Genomic DNA, 20,608 nt, shown 5'->3' with positions numbered 1-20,608 from the left:
ACTCTATATTCTAGAATTAGCTTTGTCAACATTTACTATGTAACCTTGAGTAAGTCACTTCACCTTTCAGAATGTCATTAACCTTATCCATAAGACCAAGTAAATTTCCTCTTCATCTTTATTCTTCAAATATTAATAGCTAAATAGAACAATCGACAGCATTTTAATGTTAAAATTAAAATGTTGTTGAGGTAGATTATATTTCATCAACTTAGTCCAGGTAGAAAATACCCACTTATTTTGCATCCTCCATAATATAAAGAAAGGGTTTTAGATCAAACAGTGGGACTCAAAGTGTACAAGGGCATATGTGTACATGGATACATGTGTTTAAACGTTCATTTATATGCAACTAACCAAATCTACCTATTTTTGAGTGGACTTATTCAGCAAAGAATATCCAGTCTTCCAATAAAGGACTATGACTTGAATATACAAATTGTGTAAAAAAATAAAGACATTTAATAAATAGAATCAAAGTGGTTCTTATTTTTCTGGAAGATCATACTAAGGCATAATAACATCTGAATGACCACAACAACCACCTCCACTGTCTTTCATTTTTAAATTCCAGTTTTGTTTAACAAAGCTCATAGCGCGTGGAAGTTCTACAATAGCTTTCTGCTCTATATTGTCTATCATATCCACCGCATCTTTACAGAGAGAGGTTACATTAGCTTAGAGCAGTGCTATAACATGGATTCAACTGACAAAACATACTCCTCACTATCTGATATAAATATGAAGGGAAGTGCTTGCTGGCTCATGGGGAGTTGTGCAATTTGATTCTTTCTGGTGAAGCTTGCTGATTTCACTTTTACTAGCGATATGATACATCACATTACCTTCCAAACGGTAACAGGAAGGAGAAACACGTGGGTTAGGAAGGCTTCAATAGGCCGGAAGATAAGCAGCTATTCTAACCCTTTCCCAAATGATGTTTCTCCAAGCTGGCCGTCACCACAACCTCCCTTCACTTAGTGATGTTCAAGTGTGGAAGTGACCTTCATATCATCAGCATTAGATTGTTCCAAGTATGAAAACACTAGCCTGATAATCCCACACGAATAGAAGCAACAGGGGTAATTTTCTTATTCTGGAAACTAGTTGACAGAGACGCCTCTGCTCCCTCCATCACGGCTTTAATTCTGTACTTAAACCCAATCTGTGTTTCTATAAGTGTGATCTATTGAGAGGGGGGTTTGCTTGTTTTTGTTTCTCCAGTGAGGGGGCTTTAACACAGGGCTTCAAACACACTAGGTAAGCCCTGTCACTGAGTCATATCCCAGTTCTGGTTCTGTACATTTCAAGAGGAACTTTAGTTTTGATATGCTCATTGTCAACCAGTGGGAGAGCCACAAACCCAAGTAACTGCATGGTATGAGTTCACCTGTGGCAAGAATAGTTCTCCCTGTTAAATCTTCTGCATTTCCTGAAAGAGCAGCATGGAACTTGGGAGGAATGCCAAGCTGGAGGTCCTACCCAGACCTGTAGAATCAGCTTCTGCTGGGTGCTTGGGATATTTCCTTCTAAAACATTTTTAGTGACTCTGAATGCATTTTTAACAAGTTCTCCAGCTGTTTTTCACATACCCATTAAAGCTTGAAAAAGAACTACTGTTCTGTAAAAAACAAAAAGTTATCTAGTTTTACTACAAAGAAGAAACCAGATTAATACACCCTACCAGTAATAGAGTAAACCAAAATGAGAAAATGAGAATGATTTTAAAAATGTTTTCCACCCCTTAATGAAGAGTTTTTTTCTATGATTCATCATTCAGTCCTAAGGCCTACTCTTCAAGTAGCACAGCTCTGGAGATGCAAGGACTGCTTTGTACTACAACCACAGGTCATGTTTGCGTTCAACCTTAAGTCCTGCGCTAGGGCATGAGCTTATCTACCTACAGCCATCGCTCTCAATTTCCTAATAGGAAAGCCTGGTTGTCAAGCATGAGATAAATCCAGAGACCTGCTAAGTCTCCTAGGAAACACTGAGAAACAGAACAATTAATTCCCTTGTACTTGTGGCGTGTCTAAACCTACAGTCGCCAAAGGAAAAGCATCTGCCTGTGGGAGACTTTTACTATTTGGAGAAGGCAAGTTCCAGAAAGGTTCTAGAGGTATCTCTTTAGCTGCCAAGCAGAGTTAGTCTTTCTTCCTCTTGTTCTTAGAAATTGGCAAGAAATCCCTATGCTAGGGGCTCAGTCAGTACAGTTAGCTAACGGAACCTGCAGACATTTCATCATCATGCTAGCAGAAGAAAAATAAATCCTGTGCCCTAAATGAAACAAACAATACCCCGTGTAATGGTTCAAACCTCCTCCTACCTGCTCCCCACCCAGACTCTGTATAGTAGAGGGCCCCAAGTTACCAAGTCAAAGTCAAAGTCCATCCTTATGTGTTATCAGAGATAGGGTTCAAAACACCAAATGATCTGGAGGAATGATCTGCTTATTCTAAACTGCAGGGTCCTATAGATCTAGAATCGAGCCCTTCTAAGAGGGTGGATGCTGATATTTATAAGCACCTACTATTACTGTCTCCATTCCACTCTATGTGGGTATCTATAAGACTTGGAAAGGAGAAAGAATTTGTACCAGAGGTTCATATAGGCACTAAATGAGAAAGTCGAATGAAATTCAGCAAACAAATTTCATCTGTGTTCTCCTTCCTCTCAGGATTCCGGTTAGAGATAATATGAATGCAGTGACAGAGTAGTTATGTAATTTCCCCAAGTCTTTGAGGCACTCAGCGAACAATAAATAGCGGGAGTGAGGTCAAAGCATAGGCTGTCACCAAAATGGCAAAAAATTGATACCTATCTTTTCTTCTAGAAATAATTTTACAAATTACAGATACACCATAGGCCCCAAGTTTTCTTTTATGTTTTCAAGATGCATTTTATCTTTTAATGTGTGTGTGTGTGTGTGTGTGTGTGTGTGTGTGTGTATTCACAAGAGCACATGCCTGTGGAGGCCAGAAGAGGGCATCAGATTCCTTGGAGCTGGAATTAAAGGCAGTTGTGGGCCAACCAGCCTCAGTGCTGGGAACTGAATTCCTGCCCTGTGCAAGAGCAACAAGCTCTTTTAACCTCTGAGCCATCTCTCCAGCCCCTTTCTTTCAGATGCTAACAGAAAATATTCCCTATAAAAATCATTGTGAGAAAGTAAAGGTAATTTCAACATTGCTGAGATCACATTTGCATCACAGATAATACCTAGAGTATCTCACTCTGTGCCTGGCATTATGCTTTAGATAATTTATTTCATTCATTCCTCATATTAACTCTAAGGAGCAAGAACTATTATAATCTACAGTTTACATACAGAAAAAACAAACCCGAGAAAGGTTAAGTAACTACACTAAGATCCCACAACGAGAAGGTGCCTGATTCAAAATTTAAACTGACTCTAGCCTCTGAATTCAGATTTCTAGGTTCTTAATTTTCACAAAGGAGGGTATTTACGTGAAAAAAAAGAAATTTACCAAAATTTGGTAGGTGCTGTTTTTACAAGCCATATGGACCAAAGCAGTCACGCCCATAGATTACTTCTTGTCATCTGTCAATCAAGAGTCTCTCATATGCTAGTAGGTGTATATGCACACTCTATAAAATGGCAGCAAAATGATACACACGGCTCTCTAATCAGGGGCGATTTCCCATCCAAAAGGCAGACATAGTCTATGAGAGGCAAAGGAAACCTCAAAGTTTGAGTTCCTAAGAATATTCCAATAGCAGTCGGTGTTCTTGAAGCTGAGATAGTCAGTACCCAGTCTTTGTGAATCATATCAAGAGTGAAGTCAAAATTTCAGAATGACAAAATGAGCACCCAGGGCAGCAACAAGGCCTTGCAGCATTCCTGTTACAGAGCCCAATATAAAATGGGTAAGATACAGAAATGACCTCATCATATTCTAATCTTGAGAGAATGGCTATCATCGCTTTATGAATTATTCAATAGGTGGCCCAGATAACACAGAACTGTGACGACATTAGAAGAACAGGATGTTTTCTTGGTAAGAGAAGAAAATTCGCCCCATGGGTGATTAACTATAGGCAAATCCAACTGTACATTCCGCTCTTTTGTTTCTCAAATCATAGTTTATATAGGGCGTTTCTTGAAATGTTTAAGACTGCTGATAGCATTCACGCACAGTTGCCATGTGTTCGCTGCATTCCCTATAAAGAGTAATCCAGAATTGGTTTCCCTTCTCTCTGACTCCTGGAAGTTCATTGCTCTCCTTTGCGCTATGAGCAGACTTCCACATCTCGTCCCACCATCCTTTTTTCTCTCTGCTTCTTTGGGAATCAGGATGTTGACAGTGAGTTGAATTGGAGCTGTTCATTTCTTTTCCTACAACAGTGAACTCCCTAAAATAAAGGCCACCCTCCTAGCAGAAGCAGACGCTGTCTGTCAACTCTACTCCCTTCTTCCTGCCAAAGACTGGCACCCAGCTGTGAATAATTTCATGTTTCGATGGTATATTAAGTAGAAGAAAGGCACCCAGAAAGAAGAAAGCAAACCGTCTCTGTCTGACACGGGCATCAAGGTTAACAGAAACCATTTGCTAACCCTTCATAGCTGTGCCTGGTAGCTGCTTGCTGTGGGAGAGCCACATGAGACCAATTGGAGGCACAGCTTCCTCTTTCAGAAGTGAGCAGCCTCAAGTGCTTCTCCTAGACAAGCAAACGCCACAAAGGAAGAAGCTCGACTCCCACGAGACTATCCTTTCTAACCTATTTGTCTTAATTTCATGAAAGGAGCTGTCGTTGCGAGCCTGCCAGCACCTGCCTGTCCCACTAGCGCGGGGAGGAAGAGGTACCTTCTGGTTCACTTTGGTGGCGGCCACAGTCAGATTGTGCAGATCCAGGGGGTTGCAATCAGTTTCATTCATGCAGCAGCTGGGGGGGATGCCGTGGTCCTGGAAGTAGGGGCTGCTGCTCCAGTTGGTGTAGTTCTGCACGCCGCAGCAGCTCAGCTGGTAACAGGGAAATAGAAAGAATTCAAGCACACTGGAATGTGGCCTCCTCCCTTTCTGCCCTGAAACTTTTATGGGAAAAGGAGCAGCCAGGCTTCCGATAATAGTGCACCCACCTTTGGTGCGGAAGAAATGAACTCAAGCTCTTCTGCCGATCATCTTGTTTATGGTGCCCATCTGAGCTCAGAGAAGGAAGCTGAAGCTACATTATGCTGCTTTTCTTACCCTCTCCACTGTGAAGTAGTATGTCACTGCCCTTGCTAAACATTACAGCTGTGTAAGAGTGCTCTTACACATGCAGATGCGTATATTAATTACACCTAGAACCCTGATGGGCAGGCAATGGTTTCTCAAAGTTTTCCACTGGATGTGCAATAAGAAGTAAATAAATAGCTTCAAGAGAACGGTTGATCTATGGGATAGAAAGCCACTGTTGGTGAACTATAGTCTACTACCGACTTGGTTTTGTAAAGCTGTTTTGAGAACTGGCCATGCTTGTTTGTTTATGTATTGTCTATTGTTGCTCATGGTTTCTTTTGTGCAGTGGTGGCAGAGTTACTTTTGCAGAATATAAGGCCCTCCCCTATAGCCTGAAGTATCTTCTCTTTCTCCCTTCTGAAAAAAGGTTTTCTGATCTCGCAAATGAAACAAAAATTTGAAAGCAAATGAAACAAAAATTTGAAAGCAAATGAAACAAAAAACGTTACTGACTGGTAAATGTGAGCATATACTTCCTTATAGTTTTGACTTTTAGAAGTCTGAAATGTTGTCACAATAAAATTTAAAATCTTACTGTTTCAAATTTTGAAATTTTTGGGAGTTTAAATACAGTGACGTCATTCCCCCTTTGCAGATCATACCTAACAGATTCTCAGTTCCCTGTTTGTCTACTCTCTACCCTTACTACAGGACCCCAAAAAGTGGATGCTGCTCCCCTGACTTCTCTGTCTACCCTGGAGATGCCAATTCCAGAGAGCCAGCCTTCAGGCATTAGCTGGTAGCTAGACTGACACAAATCCACCACCTTAGCCCCTTTCCCACGGTGCCGCTTCTCAGGACAAATGGGGGTGTTCTTGGCACGTTCAGCACTTTTACCAACACAAGACATGCTGGAGAGAGGATGCCTTCTTGATGCTAACTTTCTGGAAAACTGAAACCTGGACAAATGTTTGGAACCAACTCTTCAGAACAGAACTGGACCAAGAGTTAGAGAATGAGGAAGAACAGCATAATCAACTGATCTAAGCTACCAATACCAGGCCTAGAGGTCTAAGCCCGGAACTTTCTATGCAAGCTCCATTCTCATCTGTTTTCCGGGAACTTACGCTGCGCTGCACATGGTCCACGGCCCGGCTCCTCTCATCATTGCCGTTGTAGTTTTGCATGGCCTCTGTGTAAGTCCTCAGGAAGGTGTCCTTGATCTACAGAAGGCAAAGGGGAATGTGGTTCCAGGTCACTGTAGCCTTAACTGACTCCGATTCCTCCCAGCTTCTACCCCAGCACCATTTCTTCTGAAATTTTCTCAGGAAGTGCTGACTATGGAGGGCAAGCCCTGTTGTTTTCTGAGACAAAGGTGCTCAAAAAATTCACCAAAGGGTTAACTAGCTGAGGGATTTAAAGAAAAAAAGTTGGTTTCAACCACCAATTTAGGAGGAGGCACGCCTGCCGCCCGTCAGATGGCTCATTGAAGAGGCTACGCAGGTTCTGGAAGGGCTGGAAGGGTGATTGGCCAAACCTCAGACATGATTTTGCTAGTTATTTTTCTTTGACTTGATTCATACCAAACTTCCTTTTTTACAACTTTCTTTGGCTTTCTGCAGACTGAATTGTAGCAGACAGGCCATCGGCAGGATGGGAAGACTGAGGTTTGGGCTCCAAATTGACCTCTATTCTACCTGACTGGAGTGGGACAAAGCCACCACTCATGTTAGCTCTGATTACCAAGACCAAAAGAGAAGAGGCTAAAGGACAAAAGCTTTTCTTGTTAGGAGAAAGCTAATGAAGCCTTTTCTCCTTGTCGGTGAACACATTTGCCCTTGGGATCATTTTTAAGTTCCATCTCACCTCTTTGAAAATCTGAGGAAGATAGGTAGTTGATAGGTAGACTACTGGGTCACGTGGCTTGTGGCAAACCTTACCCCTGATTCGCGAAGTGCCTCTGAATTATGAAAGAAGCAAGTGGCAGTAATTGGCTGGCGCATGCTCAAAGCTAAATATGGTAACCCTCCCAATTAGGCATATTCCTTACTAAATCCTGGAAATAATGTCCAGGGGCTAGTTAAGGGACACTAGCTACGAGACATTTAGCTACAAGCCAAAGTGGCTACCGGATCCAACTCTGTCACCTCATTTTACTCCCGTGTTGTATCTCAGGGTGGGGAATTGTATACAGAATAGGCCTTGTGTTACCCTGAGGACATATGCTCAAAAACAAGGCTGTGGCAGTCCTCTAGGCAATCCAGGCTTCTTGACAGCATTAGTCCAAGCAAGTGGTACCAATGTGAGCGACTGCCACCCCATGAGTTGCACCACTTAGTCAAAGTGATCAAGGCGAGACTGAAATCCCTAGTGACTGTGTGGAAAAGAGAGAACTTCTCTTTTTCACACATGCACTTAGGTCATGTATCAGGGCTTTTGAGGTCATGCTTTTGCCCCCCTTCTCTCTTCAGCTAACAGTAAAGAGTGGGCAGTCTACCTCTAGATGCAGCATCATAGGAAACCCGTCCTGGAACATAGCTTTGGTATTTGGGATGCTACCTACAGTCCACGTCAAAATCAGGATAATAGGGAAAGTAAGAGAACATACACAAGGCAAGCTCCTGGGGAATATAACTCAGCATGCAAAAACAGAACCCAGGAAGACATGCTGCTAGAATTCAACCGCAGCCACACTACTCCTTGGAGCACTCGACCCATGTGCTAGGTTTCCATTCCCATGCACCTATCTGCTGCAGTGTTTCCCGCTCTTTCTGTGGTAGAATAATGAATTTATAAGCAAGCCAATTATCTCAGCTTGCTTCTAGCGCCAGAAATCTTACAGAGAAATACATGTGCTTTGTGCAAATAGCTACTCTCAAAGGAATCCATATTGGAAGCTACTGCTTTAAAACAGAGAGGAGACTCATTTTATGAAAGAGCCAGAGAGAAAGCTCAAGGAAGGATCCACAGTGAAGAGTCTAAAGTTTGGAGGATGTTCCCGGCTAGCCCGTATGCGCCCTTTACACATTCCGTTCATTTTCAAAACTCCTCTTCACAAAGCCTCTTGAACTGAGTTTTCTACCATGAATAACTCACCTCATGACGAAAGACAAATCCAGAAATGCCAGCTACAAGCTCAGCCAAGAACACCAGGGACAGGAACATGGCATACTAAAAATGAAGCAAACAGGGACAAAGTCACAAGGCAGGATTAAGAAGAAGGCTTTGAAGGTTTGGAAAAATGGGTCATTCAATCCCTCTGGCCTCTGTAGGTACCTGTACTTGGGTGCATATGCCCACACTCAAACACAGACCCCTGCACAGAGAGAGAGAGAGAGAGAGAGAGAGAGAGAGAGAGAGAGAGAGAGAGAGAGAACAACAGACAGATATTTAAAAAGTGTGCTTTTTCAGGGTAAACCTTTCTGCTAGGGGCAATTAGACAAGTCCTTATTATCCTCGAGAAAGTTCAGAAATGGAAATAGCCTTCTTGGAATTTCATGCATGAGTATCAACATAGAAAACTGCCTTTTTAATATGCACAAACGTTTTGGGGCATGGATGCTGGGGAGACCTCAGCTAACACTGACACTGTGCCCTTCTGCCCAGACCAATCAGGGGAGACCTAAAAGGGCCACCCACTCCAAAGTGTCATCTACCTTCAATATGAAAATATTCAAGCTAGAAAAAAAAATCCGCTCTATAGGTCAGGTCACAGGACATAGTTCTGTGGTGTTTGGGAGACTCGTCAGCCAACTTCTTAATGGTGAGAGAGTGCCTGAAAAGTCAATGTATGCAGATAACTTTCATTTCTTTTTTATACTCTTTTTGCAGTGAAACTTAGGGCCTCCAGTATTACGCCACTGAACTGCCACTCCAGCCCTTCCTATTCTATTTTGTAACTGTTCCAGTTACTGGAAAGACTTCTTTGCCCCCGGTTGTTGGTCTACCTACTTCCAATTTCCATTTGCTGATATTGGTCCTGCTTTCAGACTTAGTATGCACATCAGCCATTTGGGCAAACTTCTCCATCTTCTTGGCCACATCTCAGAGTAAATGACTAAAAACCCACTTTATTTTGAAGTGCACCATCTTATCTGTTGTCAAAGACCAGGATGTGTGTGGCAGGACATGCCTCTTCACTATTTTGGCTACCCCTGAACATTGTACCCTCAGCAGGCTCTTGTGGGGATGCTTGCCTCTGGGCTGAGAATGGAATGGAATTTATAGCCTCTACAAATTCAAATTCAGTTATAGCCTCTACAAGTACAGGCGCTACTACTACTAATTCCAAGTGTTTCTCATCTCATTCTACCTGCACTTCCCAGTTGGAAACATACACACACTCTTTCTCTGGGTCTCTGTACACATGTAGGCAAACATCTGAGTTCAAAGATGTTACACAGCACTTAGGAGTTAGGAAGGCTTTCCCCATTTTCTGACTTTGAAAAACAGACAAAAGAAAGAGGAATTAATTCCTTACCAACAAGTCATATGTCTTATGACCTGCTTCTTCTCCTCTCCAAATGAAATATAGCAGTTCTGAATGTTTGTAATGACCCTAAATGATCATCTGGATGGATTACACAATGTCACATAACTTACCTATAAATGTGTACATATGACTTATAAGTATATAAGTCAAATACAAATAAAGATAGGGTCATATATCACTCTTCTGAGTGACACATACTTTAAGAAAGCACTGGGTTAAAATATTTATGTTTTCTAAATATTAGTGAAATTCTCTACAAACAGCACAACCACTAAAATATGAAGCATGAGGTTATGATTCCCTATGCCTATGTATATAATTTATCTTTAGACCGCATAGAAAATATGATTAGAAGTATCATTACTCTGTGCATAAAAGGCCTAGTACATACAAGGCCTACCATCTACCTGAAAGCTCTATGGGAAGATAACTGTAAGAAGGCAAGTGGGAAAAAGAGCATTTACTGTTGTGTTCAGACATCCTCTTTGGGCCTCCATATAGGACAAGTTGTTATTGTTTGTGGTTTTTCATTTCTTAAGGCTAAAGCTAACAGAGGCCCCTAAGATTCTAATGACCATTAAAGGCACAGTAAGAGCCTTTCGGCGGTGTACCGTTGGGGATCCGTCACCGTCACTGCTCTGTCTGCACTAGGAGTGCACAGGCTGGTTCTTGTCATTGCATCAGTCCTCTGAGTGAGAGGGTCTACCTTAGTTGAACTCCCACAGTGGGCCAGAGAGTGTAAGGGGAGAGAAAAGCATACACAGGCATCCTTGCACGTCAAAACTCAAGGACACAGGGAGGCCTGCTCCAATGGGAACGTAGGCATGTAAGGATGCTTGGGCTCAGAATGATCTGCTCATCAAAGTCACACAATGAATGCCTGAGGAGATTCCCAAGCCACAGTTGAAGACTAGTACAGGGCATCTTGCCAAGAAGACATTAATCGTTCACTGGGATCAATGGCCAGCGCTTTGCCAATCTACCTCAGGAATCTGGGACTATATTTACTGTGCCAGGCTGTGTCTGGGATTGTTTTTCCCACTGGGAGGATTGAAAGGTGGATTAGTTACAAGTATGGTGTAAAATTAAAATCAATGAATATTAAAGTCTTTTGTGTCGGTGTGTGGGGCTCAGAGAAGGGCTACTTAACCATCATGTGGATTTATTGTTTTACAGAAAATAACTGAGAAAGCACATTATGCTGAAATAAACTTACCAGTTTCAGCATCCATGGGCTACCACGGCATGTAGCAAAGCATCCAAAGAGGCCGAAAACAACAATAGTGGTGCCGGTTCCGATGAGCACATAGGGGGCATTTGTGGAATTCTCAGCAATAAGGGAGATGTAGGTGCCCAAAGTAAGCTTTCCCCAGACTCCAACAGCCAACAGGATCACCCCGGTGATCTGTAAATGGAAGAGAAGACAGCATGAAACTATAGCCAGAAGACGTGAAAATGGGCATTGTCTCTGTTACTCTTTTATTGCTGTGAAGAGAGACGTGACCAAGGTAACTTATATAAGAGTTTACTTGGTGCTTAAAGTTCCAGAAGGAGTACATGACCATCATGGCAGGGAGCATGGAAGCAGGCAGGGAGGCACAGTGCTACGGCAGTAGCTAAAAGCTCACATCCTGATCCATAAGCACGGGCGAAAAGGGAAAGCTAAGAATGGCATGGGATTTTGAAATCTCAAAGTCTGGCCCTAATAATACGCCTCTTCCAACAAGATCACAGCTCATAATCCTTCCCAAACAGTTTCACCCACAGAGGGAATATGAATATCTACAAATACAGCATCTAAATTCATGGGCCATCCTCATTCAAACCACCATAGACATAGAGCAATATGATTACAGTTCAAGAATAAAGCTTATATGAGCAAGGCACACTTGTTGAAGGACTCCTTGAACAGCAAGAAATGTCAGAGGCCATTATCCAAAACTGTCACAGAGTAAAGGCACATTGATTGGTATGCAATTAGACCTGCCCCTTACACATCCTGAATGTAGTTTTTACATTAATTGGAAATCAAGTCAATAAAGACACTTAAAAAAAAACCTCTTAAAGAACATCATAAGACATGTGTGAGAGGCGTTCTTCCAGTGTGTGTCTGTCTGGTACTGAGCTAGGCATGATCCCAGAAAGAATGCTGGCTTCTTCCTTCAATGGCATATGAGGATAGAGCAAGTCTTAAGGCCATCCTGAACATTTGAAGAACAAGGGTATTCTTGTCCATTATCATCAAAATCTCCATGAAGAAAATATTCTAGATAGTTTAGAATCCCTATTGAAGTACTGTCACACAATACTTTATTCATTATAAAGCAAAAGAAGAGTCTGATTATCGATCTCTTGAGATTGGTTATAATGCTATTTGTCAAATATCATCAACCATTTTGACTGAAACCTTACAACATGTCTAAATTCTAGCCCTGTGTATTTTTAAGGCCTTTACGTAGGGTAGCAGGCTCAAGACTGTGTGTTAGGCCCTGCTTTTCATTCCCTGCAGTTCCCAGGCCTCAGTAATTGGGGATGGTGAAGCCATGAGTTGCTTTGTGTCCCCACCATCCCACAGTGGCTAGATCCTTAAATTCACTAATAGCTTGGTGACATATTCAAAAGTGAAAGTTTTCCAATTACCACTACTTTTCCATCTGAGGCTAAAGTATTTCCACAGTTTTGTCCCATGCTGCAGCTCAGTGCTCCACACTAAAGATCTCAGATTTCTGTCAGTCTACCAAAGAGGCAAGATGAGAAACTCAAGAAAATTAGCAAAGTGTGTCTGCACATGTTTGTGTGCTCGGGCGCGCACACACACATACACACACAAACTACTTTTTGAAAGAAGGAAAGGCATAAAGTAGTGTTAACAATGCATGCTGTATAATTAGGCTTTGCTTGAAATTTCATAAAATGCATATGAGATTTGTTATGGTACTAATTCCCTGGTCTTGTCCCAGTAGCCTATTTTATAGATCTATCAATGTGCATGACAGAATTACATGTTATATGATAAAAGAGTAAATATAAGATACAGATTTGAGGAGAAAGAATTTGACACTAATTTTGAAGAGCAGGGGGCCCAGTGGAGGCTGACTGCCTATGGGAATGGCTTCATTGAATTAAAACCAAGACTGCAGATGCTGCCAAGAGTTTCACATCCTCTGCTGACACCTGGTGGTCATTTTAAAAATGCACCTTCCCTGAACAGTTTGTTTAGCTGTACTCTGACAATTAAGAACAAACCCCAAATGATCTTTACCCACTAGAATCAACTCTTATGTTACCCAGGGTAAAAACAGACCATGTTGGCAAAATAAGATGCCTGCCACCAACCTTCCACTCTCAAATTAGCTACAAAGAATTCCATAGTAATTGGATTCTAAGACATTCAATAGCAAGGGCTAGGTCTAGGTAGGGTATATATGACAGCTGTCATGTGTGTTGGATGGCTGCAGTGGTAGCCACAGACACCATACACACACATACACACATGAGGGGGCACAATGGGACGGAAGGAGGGGGGGAGAGCCCATGTGTTGGAAGCTAAGGGGTAAGTGTCAGTACAGTCTGGGCACAACTCTGAATTATGACGAACAGAAGCAGAATACCACTAGCTGCTATTAATATAGGTTCTGAAACGAGGCTGAAGAAAACAAAATCATTAGCATTAGAAGAGGTATATCAGTGCTGGAATGTTAGTGCAACACAGTCCAGCATGAATGAAAATCTAAGTTCAATTTCTAGTATAGGAGAAAATAAAACCCAAAACATTAATTCAGACTTAAAAAATAGCATATGTTACTTTAAAGTTATAATGAAAGAGTGTCATGGAGAGGTTTGGCCATGTGCCACAATGTTCCCAGAGGCTCCTGGAATAGACTCACTAGGCTTCATTTTCATCATAAATTGGATATTTGGGGAGCAGGCAGCAGACGTAAGTGATTCTCCTTGTTCCTATTAGGTCATTCCAGGTAATATTGGGCAGGCTCCTTGCCAATTCTGTACCATCTTGATCTTTGTCAGGAGTCCGCAGCCATGTGACACCTTCCCACTCTGTTACTACATAGAGCATAGATCTGACCAATGTGGTTGTGAAAGGGTAAAGTCCCCATTGTCTTCACTCTCACTCCCTAACACCCAGCTTGGGAGCTCCACCTTCGGAGTGAACACTCCCAATCACTTTAATGATGACATGAGGTCATATTTAGCATGTCAAGAGTCAAGGAACATTTTGAAGGGCAGCAGGAAATGACGTGATGGGGGTATACACTATAACTAAGAGTCCCATCCTAAGACGCTGTGTGGGATTAGAAGGCACTGTATTTAAGCACTAAGAAAAGGCAATGCCAAAGAGGCAGCAGGCAGAAAGCTCAGCTAGATCACATGTTATGTGAAAGCTTTGGCTCGAACATCCCAGAATGTCACAGGTTGGTTTGTTCTTGGTGACTACACATAGAGGTATGCTAGAGTAGTCTTCTTCCACCTCCATGGCTCTGTAACTCAGAAAAATACAGGATGCAGAAAGCCTATGGCAATTATCAGTGGTTAAAATACAGTTCCCTCTGGTGTCAGATTTTAAGAGGAAAATTGGGCAATAAAGTATTCCTGTACTTAATTCTTAGGTGAGTGTGTTTGCGTATTTTCTGCAGCACTGGAGACACTGGGGTCTGGCTCTGGAAAGTACTGATAGGAGCCAGATTGCAGAGAACCAGAAGCCTCCATTATCTTAAGATGTCTTTTTTCTTTAAACTTTGAGAAGTATGCTCGTTATATTTATAGCTTTGTTTCTTATTATGAGTTATGTGTCTGTGTATCTAGTACACTAAAATGTACTAGATTAAGAATTAGAATGTATGGGGTTTCTGGTAGGCTTGGGAACGCACTGGAAGACAGGCAAAGGAAAGGGACTCAGAGTATTTAAAAGCCAGCGTTCTAGACTGGAAGGTCAGGAGACAAGGCCTTTGCAGTTCTGTCTGTAGAGAGTTGTGTGAGTTTGGACAGATCACCAAAGCTTTCTGGGTTTCAGTTCCCTTTCCAGTACAACTATGAGGTAGACAAATCTGGCTTTCCCGTGACCTAGCTCTAATGTTCTGATTTGAGAGACCTGAGCTTCAAACTTCGGTTGTTTACTAACTGTAATAAATTTTACGTGTGATTTTTGGGAAAATAAACAAAGGAAAGTTTACAACGTTCTGTTTGCACGTGACAAACCATTAGGCACAGGGCAAGCCAGTCAGTTCGTTTCTAGACACAAAGCTCTCTGTTTTGTCACTTTTCTAGAAGTCACCAAGCTCTTCAATCAGAGAGAGGAGAATGCCCAGTGGATTACATTTTTATACTGACACCCCAAAATCCATGAGCTTCTTGGCATAACCACAGTTTTCTTCTTTATATGAATATAGCTGTTATCTCAACAGAAATAAGACACTACTAGAAACTATTTCCTTCTAAATAAGTTCTTTTGGCCCATTCAAATCTTGAGCTTTATCTTGTGCATGCACAGGTGTGCGTGTGAGTGTGTATGCATTTAGCAGCACAAATGTGGAAGGCAGAACGTGCTGCACAGCCGACGGATTTTCAGTACAAAGGAAAGGGAAGCTGGGAAACGAGAGAAATGGGAGCACCTTAATCATTGCTTTGCTCAAACTGAGTTTGAGGACCAGCAAAAGCTCCAGAGTTCAGGCTCTGTTTTCTGTGGGGCTTGGATAGGACAAAAGGTCATATATGTACCATGTTCAGAAGACAGTTGCGAGCATGGGGCTTGAGTTAAAGCGTCAGTAATGATTGCAGGGCTGTGGCTAGCTGAGGGAATCATGTTGCCTGGAAACAGAAGAGGAGAATGGTAAGAAGGCCAGAGGGTAAGGCTTGAGGTAGACGAGCAGGAGAGCACTAGAAGAAAATGCCAGATGGAAAACGGTGAGAGACACAGAACCAAGTAGCCATACCTATAAAGGTGGCTCTAAATATGAGAAAAAGCTATGGAAGAGAGGAAAGCTTCACATTTTTTTTCTATTTTAAATTTTAATTACTATGCCTAAGAGATCCATGAAACAAAATGCCTCTGATCTGGAAGCCCCTTGCCCAAGGACAGACAGTTCCCGGAATGCTGGAGGTGGTTGTGTATGGGAGATAGCATGTTCTTCATTCTCCTAAACAAGTTTGTTTGACCCATACTCACAAGATACGCTTGATCACATATGGACGGGACACCACCATAGTTCCATGTTCATTAGCAGCTGTGGTATTCTTTACTTATAGATTCAGAAAAGCCTGTGTCTTCGCTACATTTTTATTGCTGTGAAAGGCACTCTGACCAAGGCAACCTTTAGAAGAAAGAGTGGGAGCTTGCGGTTCCAGAGGGTTAGAGTCTGTGGTTATCATAATGGGGAACATGGCAACAGGCAGGCAGCAGGCATGGTGCTCGAACAGAAGCTGCAATTTAAATCCTCATCTAAAAGAGGGAGGCAGACACACGCACGCGCACACACACACACACACACACACACACACACACAGAGAGAGAGAGAGAGAGAGAGAGAGAGAGAGAGAGAGAGAGAGAGAGAGAGCGCTACCTGGGAAAGGACGGGCTTTTGAAATCTGAAAGCCCATCCCTAGTGACACGCCTCTGCCAATGAGGGCACACCCTCCTAATCCTTCCCAAATGGTTCTACCAACTGGGGGCCACGTATTTAAATATATGAGCCCACAGGGACATTCTCATTCAAATCACCACAGCCCACTAAGACTATGCTTTGCATGAAAATATCACTTCATCTTACATCAATTCAATAGACTTCAAATTTCCAGACCCATAGCATGAGCCTCGAATAATTTGTCACAAATCCGAACTACTATTTTGAATTTATCTGTAACTATACAGCCAAGTTCTATAGCGCAGATTTTGTAAGAGGTTCCAGATCCTTTTGAAGATACACAAGAGCTTTGAAAGACACTACAAAGAGCTAGACACTCAGCTCTGGCTCTGCGTCCAGCATAGACTTTCCATGTGCTTAGTGAAGCAGGTGATCACTTCACAGGAAATGGCTCCGGGCATGTGGTAAGACTAGCAAACTCTGCTTCTTTTTCCAATTATCTTTTCAAGTTGGCTCCATCAGCTTGTCTCAGTCAGGATACACATATTTGTCTTACGTTGTCATCTATAAAGTCACAGAACCGGACCCAATGACTCTACATGGCTCCTTATAGCATTAGAGTGTTGCTGCTGCTGCTGCTGCTGCTGCTGCTGCTGCTGCTGCTGCTGCTGCTGCTGCTGCTGCTGCTGCTGCTGTTTTCCTTTTCTTTGAAGTGCTCAAAGGTCCTCAAAGGGGCCAAGGTTGCACTCTGGTCAAGGAAGCAGGTAGGCTGACTGCAGATCTTCACCTCTGCTTCAGCTCAGAACACCTGTTATAGTTTCTCCTTCCCCTTACAACTTCCAGTGTGTCGCACAGATCTTTCCCTTGAAACCACCTTTCCTGCCATCCACTGCTTTATCCCAGTGCCCAACTCGAGCCGGCATTCCCTGGGAACCACAGGCCAGTCCAGCTAAGGAGGCAGGGAGGCTAGCTACCTCTTCCTCGACGTCTCCAAATCCTTTCCCCGTTTCCGTCCCAGTTCTGTACTAGACCACTTGCTAAGGCCCCCCGACCCCACCTACAGTGTATCACAGAGATTTCGCCTTTACATTTTCTTCTCCAGCTCACTGCTTTATGGTAGCACTGAACTACATCAGCTGTCTGCTGGGAATTCTCAGGTCACCCCAGTCAGGGAAATTGGTAGATTAGCTGCGGCTCTTCACCTGTCCGCCTCCCACCCCTCCTCCAAACCCACTGCCCCAGGCTCATTCCAGCTCTGCAGTGGAACACCTGCTGTGGTCTCCCCTTCCTCTCTGACACCCCCCCATCCCCATCTCCAGTGGATAATGTAGACAGACCTTCTCCTCCAATCCTCAAAGCACATATGAACTCACAGAAACAGAGGCAGTATGCATGCACAGGACTTGCATGGATCTGCACGAGATGGGGTCCCAGAGCTAGAAGAAGTAGACACATTCCCTCATCTCTAATCCTGAAGTCATTTCTTATCGATACTCACCTGCAAATGAAAATTTAGCTTCCATCAAGGAGGGCTCGGGGAAGAAACTACTCTTAAAGTTGGCCTGCACGCCCAGCAGTGGGGGCCAGCACATAACAAACTCAGGGGTATCATTGGTGCTTTCTTGGGCTCAAAATGTTGCATTGGAGCTTTTTTGGTTTTAATATAATATTCTCTTTCTTTTACCCCATAGGTACTGTGTGTATCTATTATGGCTTCTAGTTCTGTGTTTTTAATGGGCTTCCCGAGTGTGTGAATGAGTGGGTCTTCGTTTCTTATACATTCTCTTGGGCCCTTTTTCTTCTGTTTGTTTGTTTTGTCCTATACCAATGCGTTCATTTTTATTTTATGATTATTACCCTTTAGAAGCTTCATTGCTAATGAGAGACAGAAGGGGGTGGATCTGGATGGGAGGGATGGTGGGGAGGAACTGGGAGGAGTAATAAAAGGGAAAACTAATTAGTAAAAACTATGTGAGAAAAAAATCTATGTCCAGTAAAAGGAGAGGGAGTGTGTGTGTGAGAGAGAGGAAGATGGAAGGGAGGAAAGGACAAGCCAATTGCTTTCTGCATTGCTAACTGCATTGGCCAAGGACCTGGCCTGAGCCAGCCCTGTATTTCACCTGGAGGGGTGAAGTGAACACCAGGAACAAATGTCAAGGGGAGCTCGTTGTGAGCTGTATGGCATGAATGTTTTATACTAATAAGCACTGTTGACTACTTGCAAAAGTTGAAGAGCAGCCTTAGGTTTTGGACCTGCATTCAGAGAGTGTATTGCTCTTTTGTTTTTTAACTGTCCCGAAACAGAAGTATAAAACTAAGCACATCAGAGCATACGACTATCCAGAATGAGCTCACATCAGAATGGCTTCACGATGACCCAGATACGGAAATAGAAATCATACAGGTGAACTAGGAACTGGAACTAACAAAGCCACTTACAAGGAGATTTATGTACTTAGAATCCAAGACCAGCTGTAGTGGTTAAAGTGGCAGAAGCTTAATGCTGGGGGAATTCCCTCTATGGTACGCCTCCCCCATCAAACTCCTAAGTCGATCACTTGTCTTGAAAATCGGTTGGTGCAGCTTAACACACAAAGAGGCCACATGAGTGCCAGTAGTACTAAAAGGCTTAGTGACATTGGCAGCGAGCCAGCCACCACTGAAGGAAGAGTGGTGCGAGAAAGCACTTCCCTGGCTTCCATTCCTCATGGGACTAGCCCTGTGAGAAGAAGATGGCTCAAATCCCACATTAGTAAGGAAAAGAGACTTCTTAAAAAGACCACATCAAGTAAGTGTATAACCAAGAGCCACAATGGTATTAATGTGTGTTGAAAATGCCTGTAACCACGTTTATCCCATTTTTATTGTTGTATACACAGCAAGGTTTCAAGAGTCATGTGAAGGAAACTCAAGTCTTCTGCCTCTTTGTAGCACTCAGTGTCTGAGGCACATCCTGTGTCTGATTCTCCAAGACCACATGGCATTCATTCTGTCCTAATATCTGCCCAGCAAAAGAGCTGCTTGTGTGAATAGAAGTCCAAATTTTCAATTTGAAAATCAGTCACTGTGCCTATAGTGCAATGTCCCTCTGGGGCCCATCATGGGAATTTGACAAACACGGGATGAATCTTAGCAATGCTCCTTTCATGGGTTGTATCCTTCAGAGGTATCAGATGGGAATAAACCCGAATAAACTCATCCTAACAATTACTCATAAATATGAACCTAATCAACAGTCTGTGACAGAGTACCATGCATGCTATGATTATATCATTAAACATATTCCTGTTCTGGGGTTTAATTATTTCCAAAAGGGAGACTGTATTTTGCATAGTCTTTTGGCATGATTATCATCTCTAAGTCACAAAAATAAAACTTTATCTGAATATATATAGTATATGTACATATGGAAATAAGAGGAATAGCTCAAGTCGTAGTCATTCAGTTCCCATACTCTCTGTGGTTGTATATTGGGAGTGTGATGGGCGGGATGTGGGATGGGAGCCTCAGGTCTCCTTCTGCATGAAACTGGGGCTGGGAGACATACTTTCAGAAGAGGGTCAGCTATTAAATGAGGAAATAGCGAGACAAAGAAAATGCAAGTGCAAGATTCTGATAAAAAAAAAACAAAACAAAACAAGGCAGAGTTTTTCCTTAATTCTCCCCTGAGATAGTTTAAAAGACAAATAAAAATAGCGATTTAATTAAGTTTCCCTCCGTACTCACAAGTCCATATTGCACACATTTACCACCAAGTAAAATGTATAGTTTTGAACTGGATGACAACATTTCAGTAACAAGTAATCACTTACGTCATGGTGATCCCACAAGATAATATTGCTATGACATGCAGACTTCTAAAGTTTGTATACACTTGCTCTGATAGTACTTACTATAAAACTGCCTAGCAATGCATTTCTCAGGATATAGCCCAGTTAAGTGATGTGTAAGTGTGAGTGATACAGGTAAAGTTCACACATTTACTACTGAGAAAGCATGAAAACTATGGACCCTAAGATAATATGTTCTTGGCAAATAAATAAACAAATACAACAAAAATTAAACAAGAAATATTGGGCTAGAGAGATGGCTCAGCTGTTGAAGGCTAGACTCACAACCAAAAATATAAGAGTTGGGTCTCCAGCACCCACGTCTGTCTCTCCAGCCACTAAAAAAAGAAAGGAAAAAAAAGAAATATATTGTTTCCGAAAAAAGTGATAGAGTGACACAGCACCCCTGCTACTAGTCTCCACCGGTAGAAGATTCTGTCGCGCTCTGAACCTTCACTGTCCCCATGTTGTCCCCATACTCCATTCCCAGCGAAGCAGCAAGGGTGATTCCAC

General features: G+C 42.5%; 1 protein-coding gene across 1 annotated transcript in view; it reads right to left on the bottom strand.

Moving 5' to 3' along the window:
- Tspan7 (tetraspanin 7) overlaps positions 1-20,608 on the bottom strand; it is a 107,066-nt gene that overhangs the window by 7,070 nt on the left and 79,388 nt on the right. The window contains exons 2-5 of the mRNA XM_075957397.1: positions 10,886-11,074; positions 8,274-8,348; positions 6,305-6,400; positions 4,824-4,979 (exon numbers count right to left, since the gene is read on the bottom strand). Of these exons, the coding sequence (XP_075813512.1) occupies positions 4,824-4,979; positions 6,305-6,400; positions 8,274-8,348; positions 10,886-11,074 (516 nt within the window). The remainder of the gene's footprint in view (positions 1-4,823; positions 4,980-6,304; positions 6,401-8,273; positions 8,349-10,885; positions 11,075-20,608) is intronic.

Source organism: Microtus pennsylvanicus, chromosome X (assembly GCF_037038515.1).
Source record: "Microtus pennsylvanicus isolate mMicPen1 chromosome X, mMicPen1.hap1, whole genome shotgun sequence".
NCBI classification, from domain to species: Eukaryota; Metazoa; Chordata; class Mammalia; order Rodentia; family Cricetidae; genus Microtus; species Microtus pennsylvanicus.
This window is presented reverse-complemented; position numbering and strand designations above follow the sequence as displayed.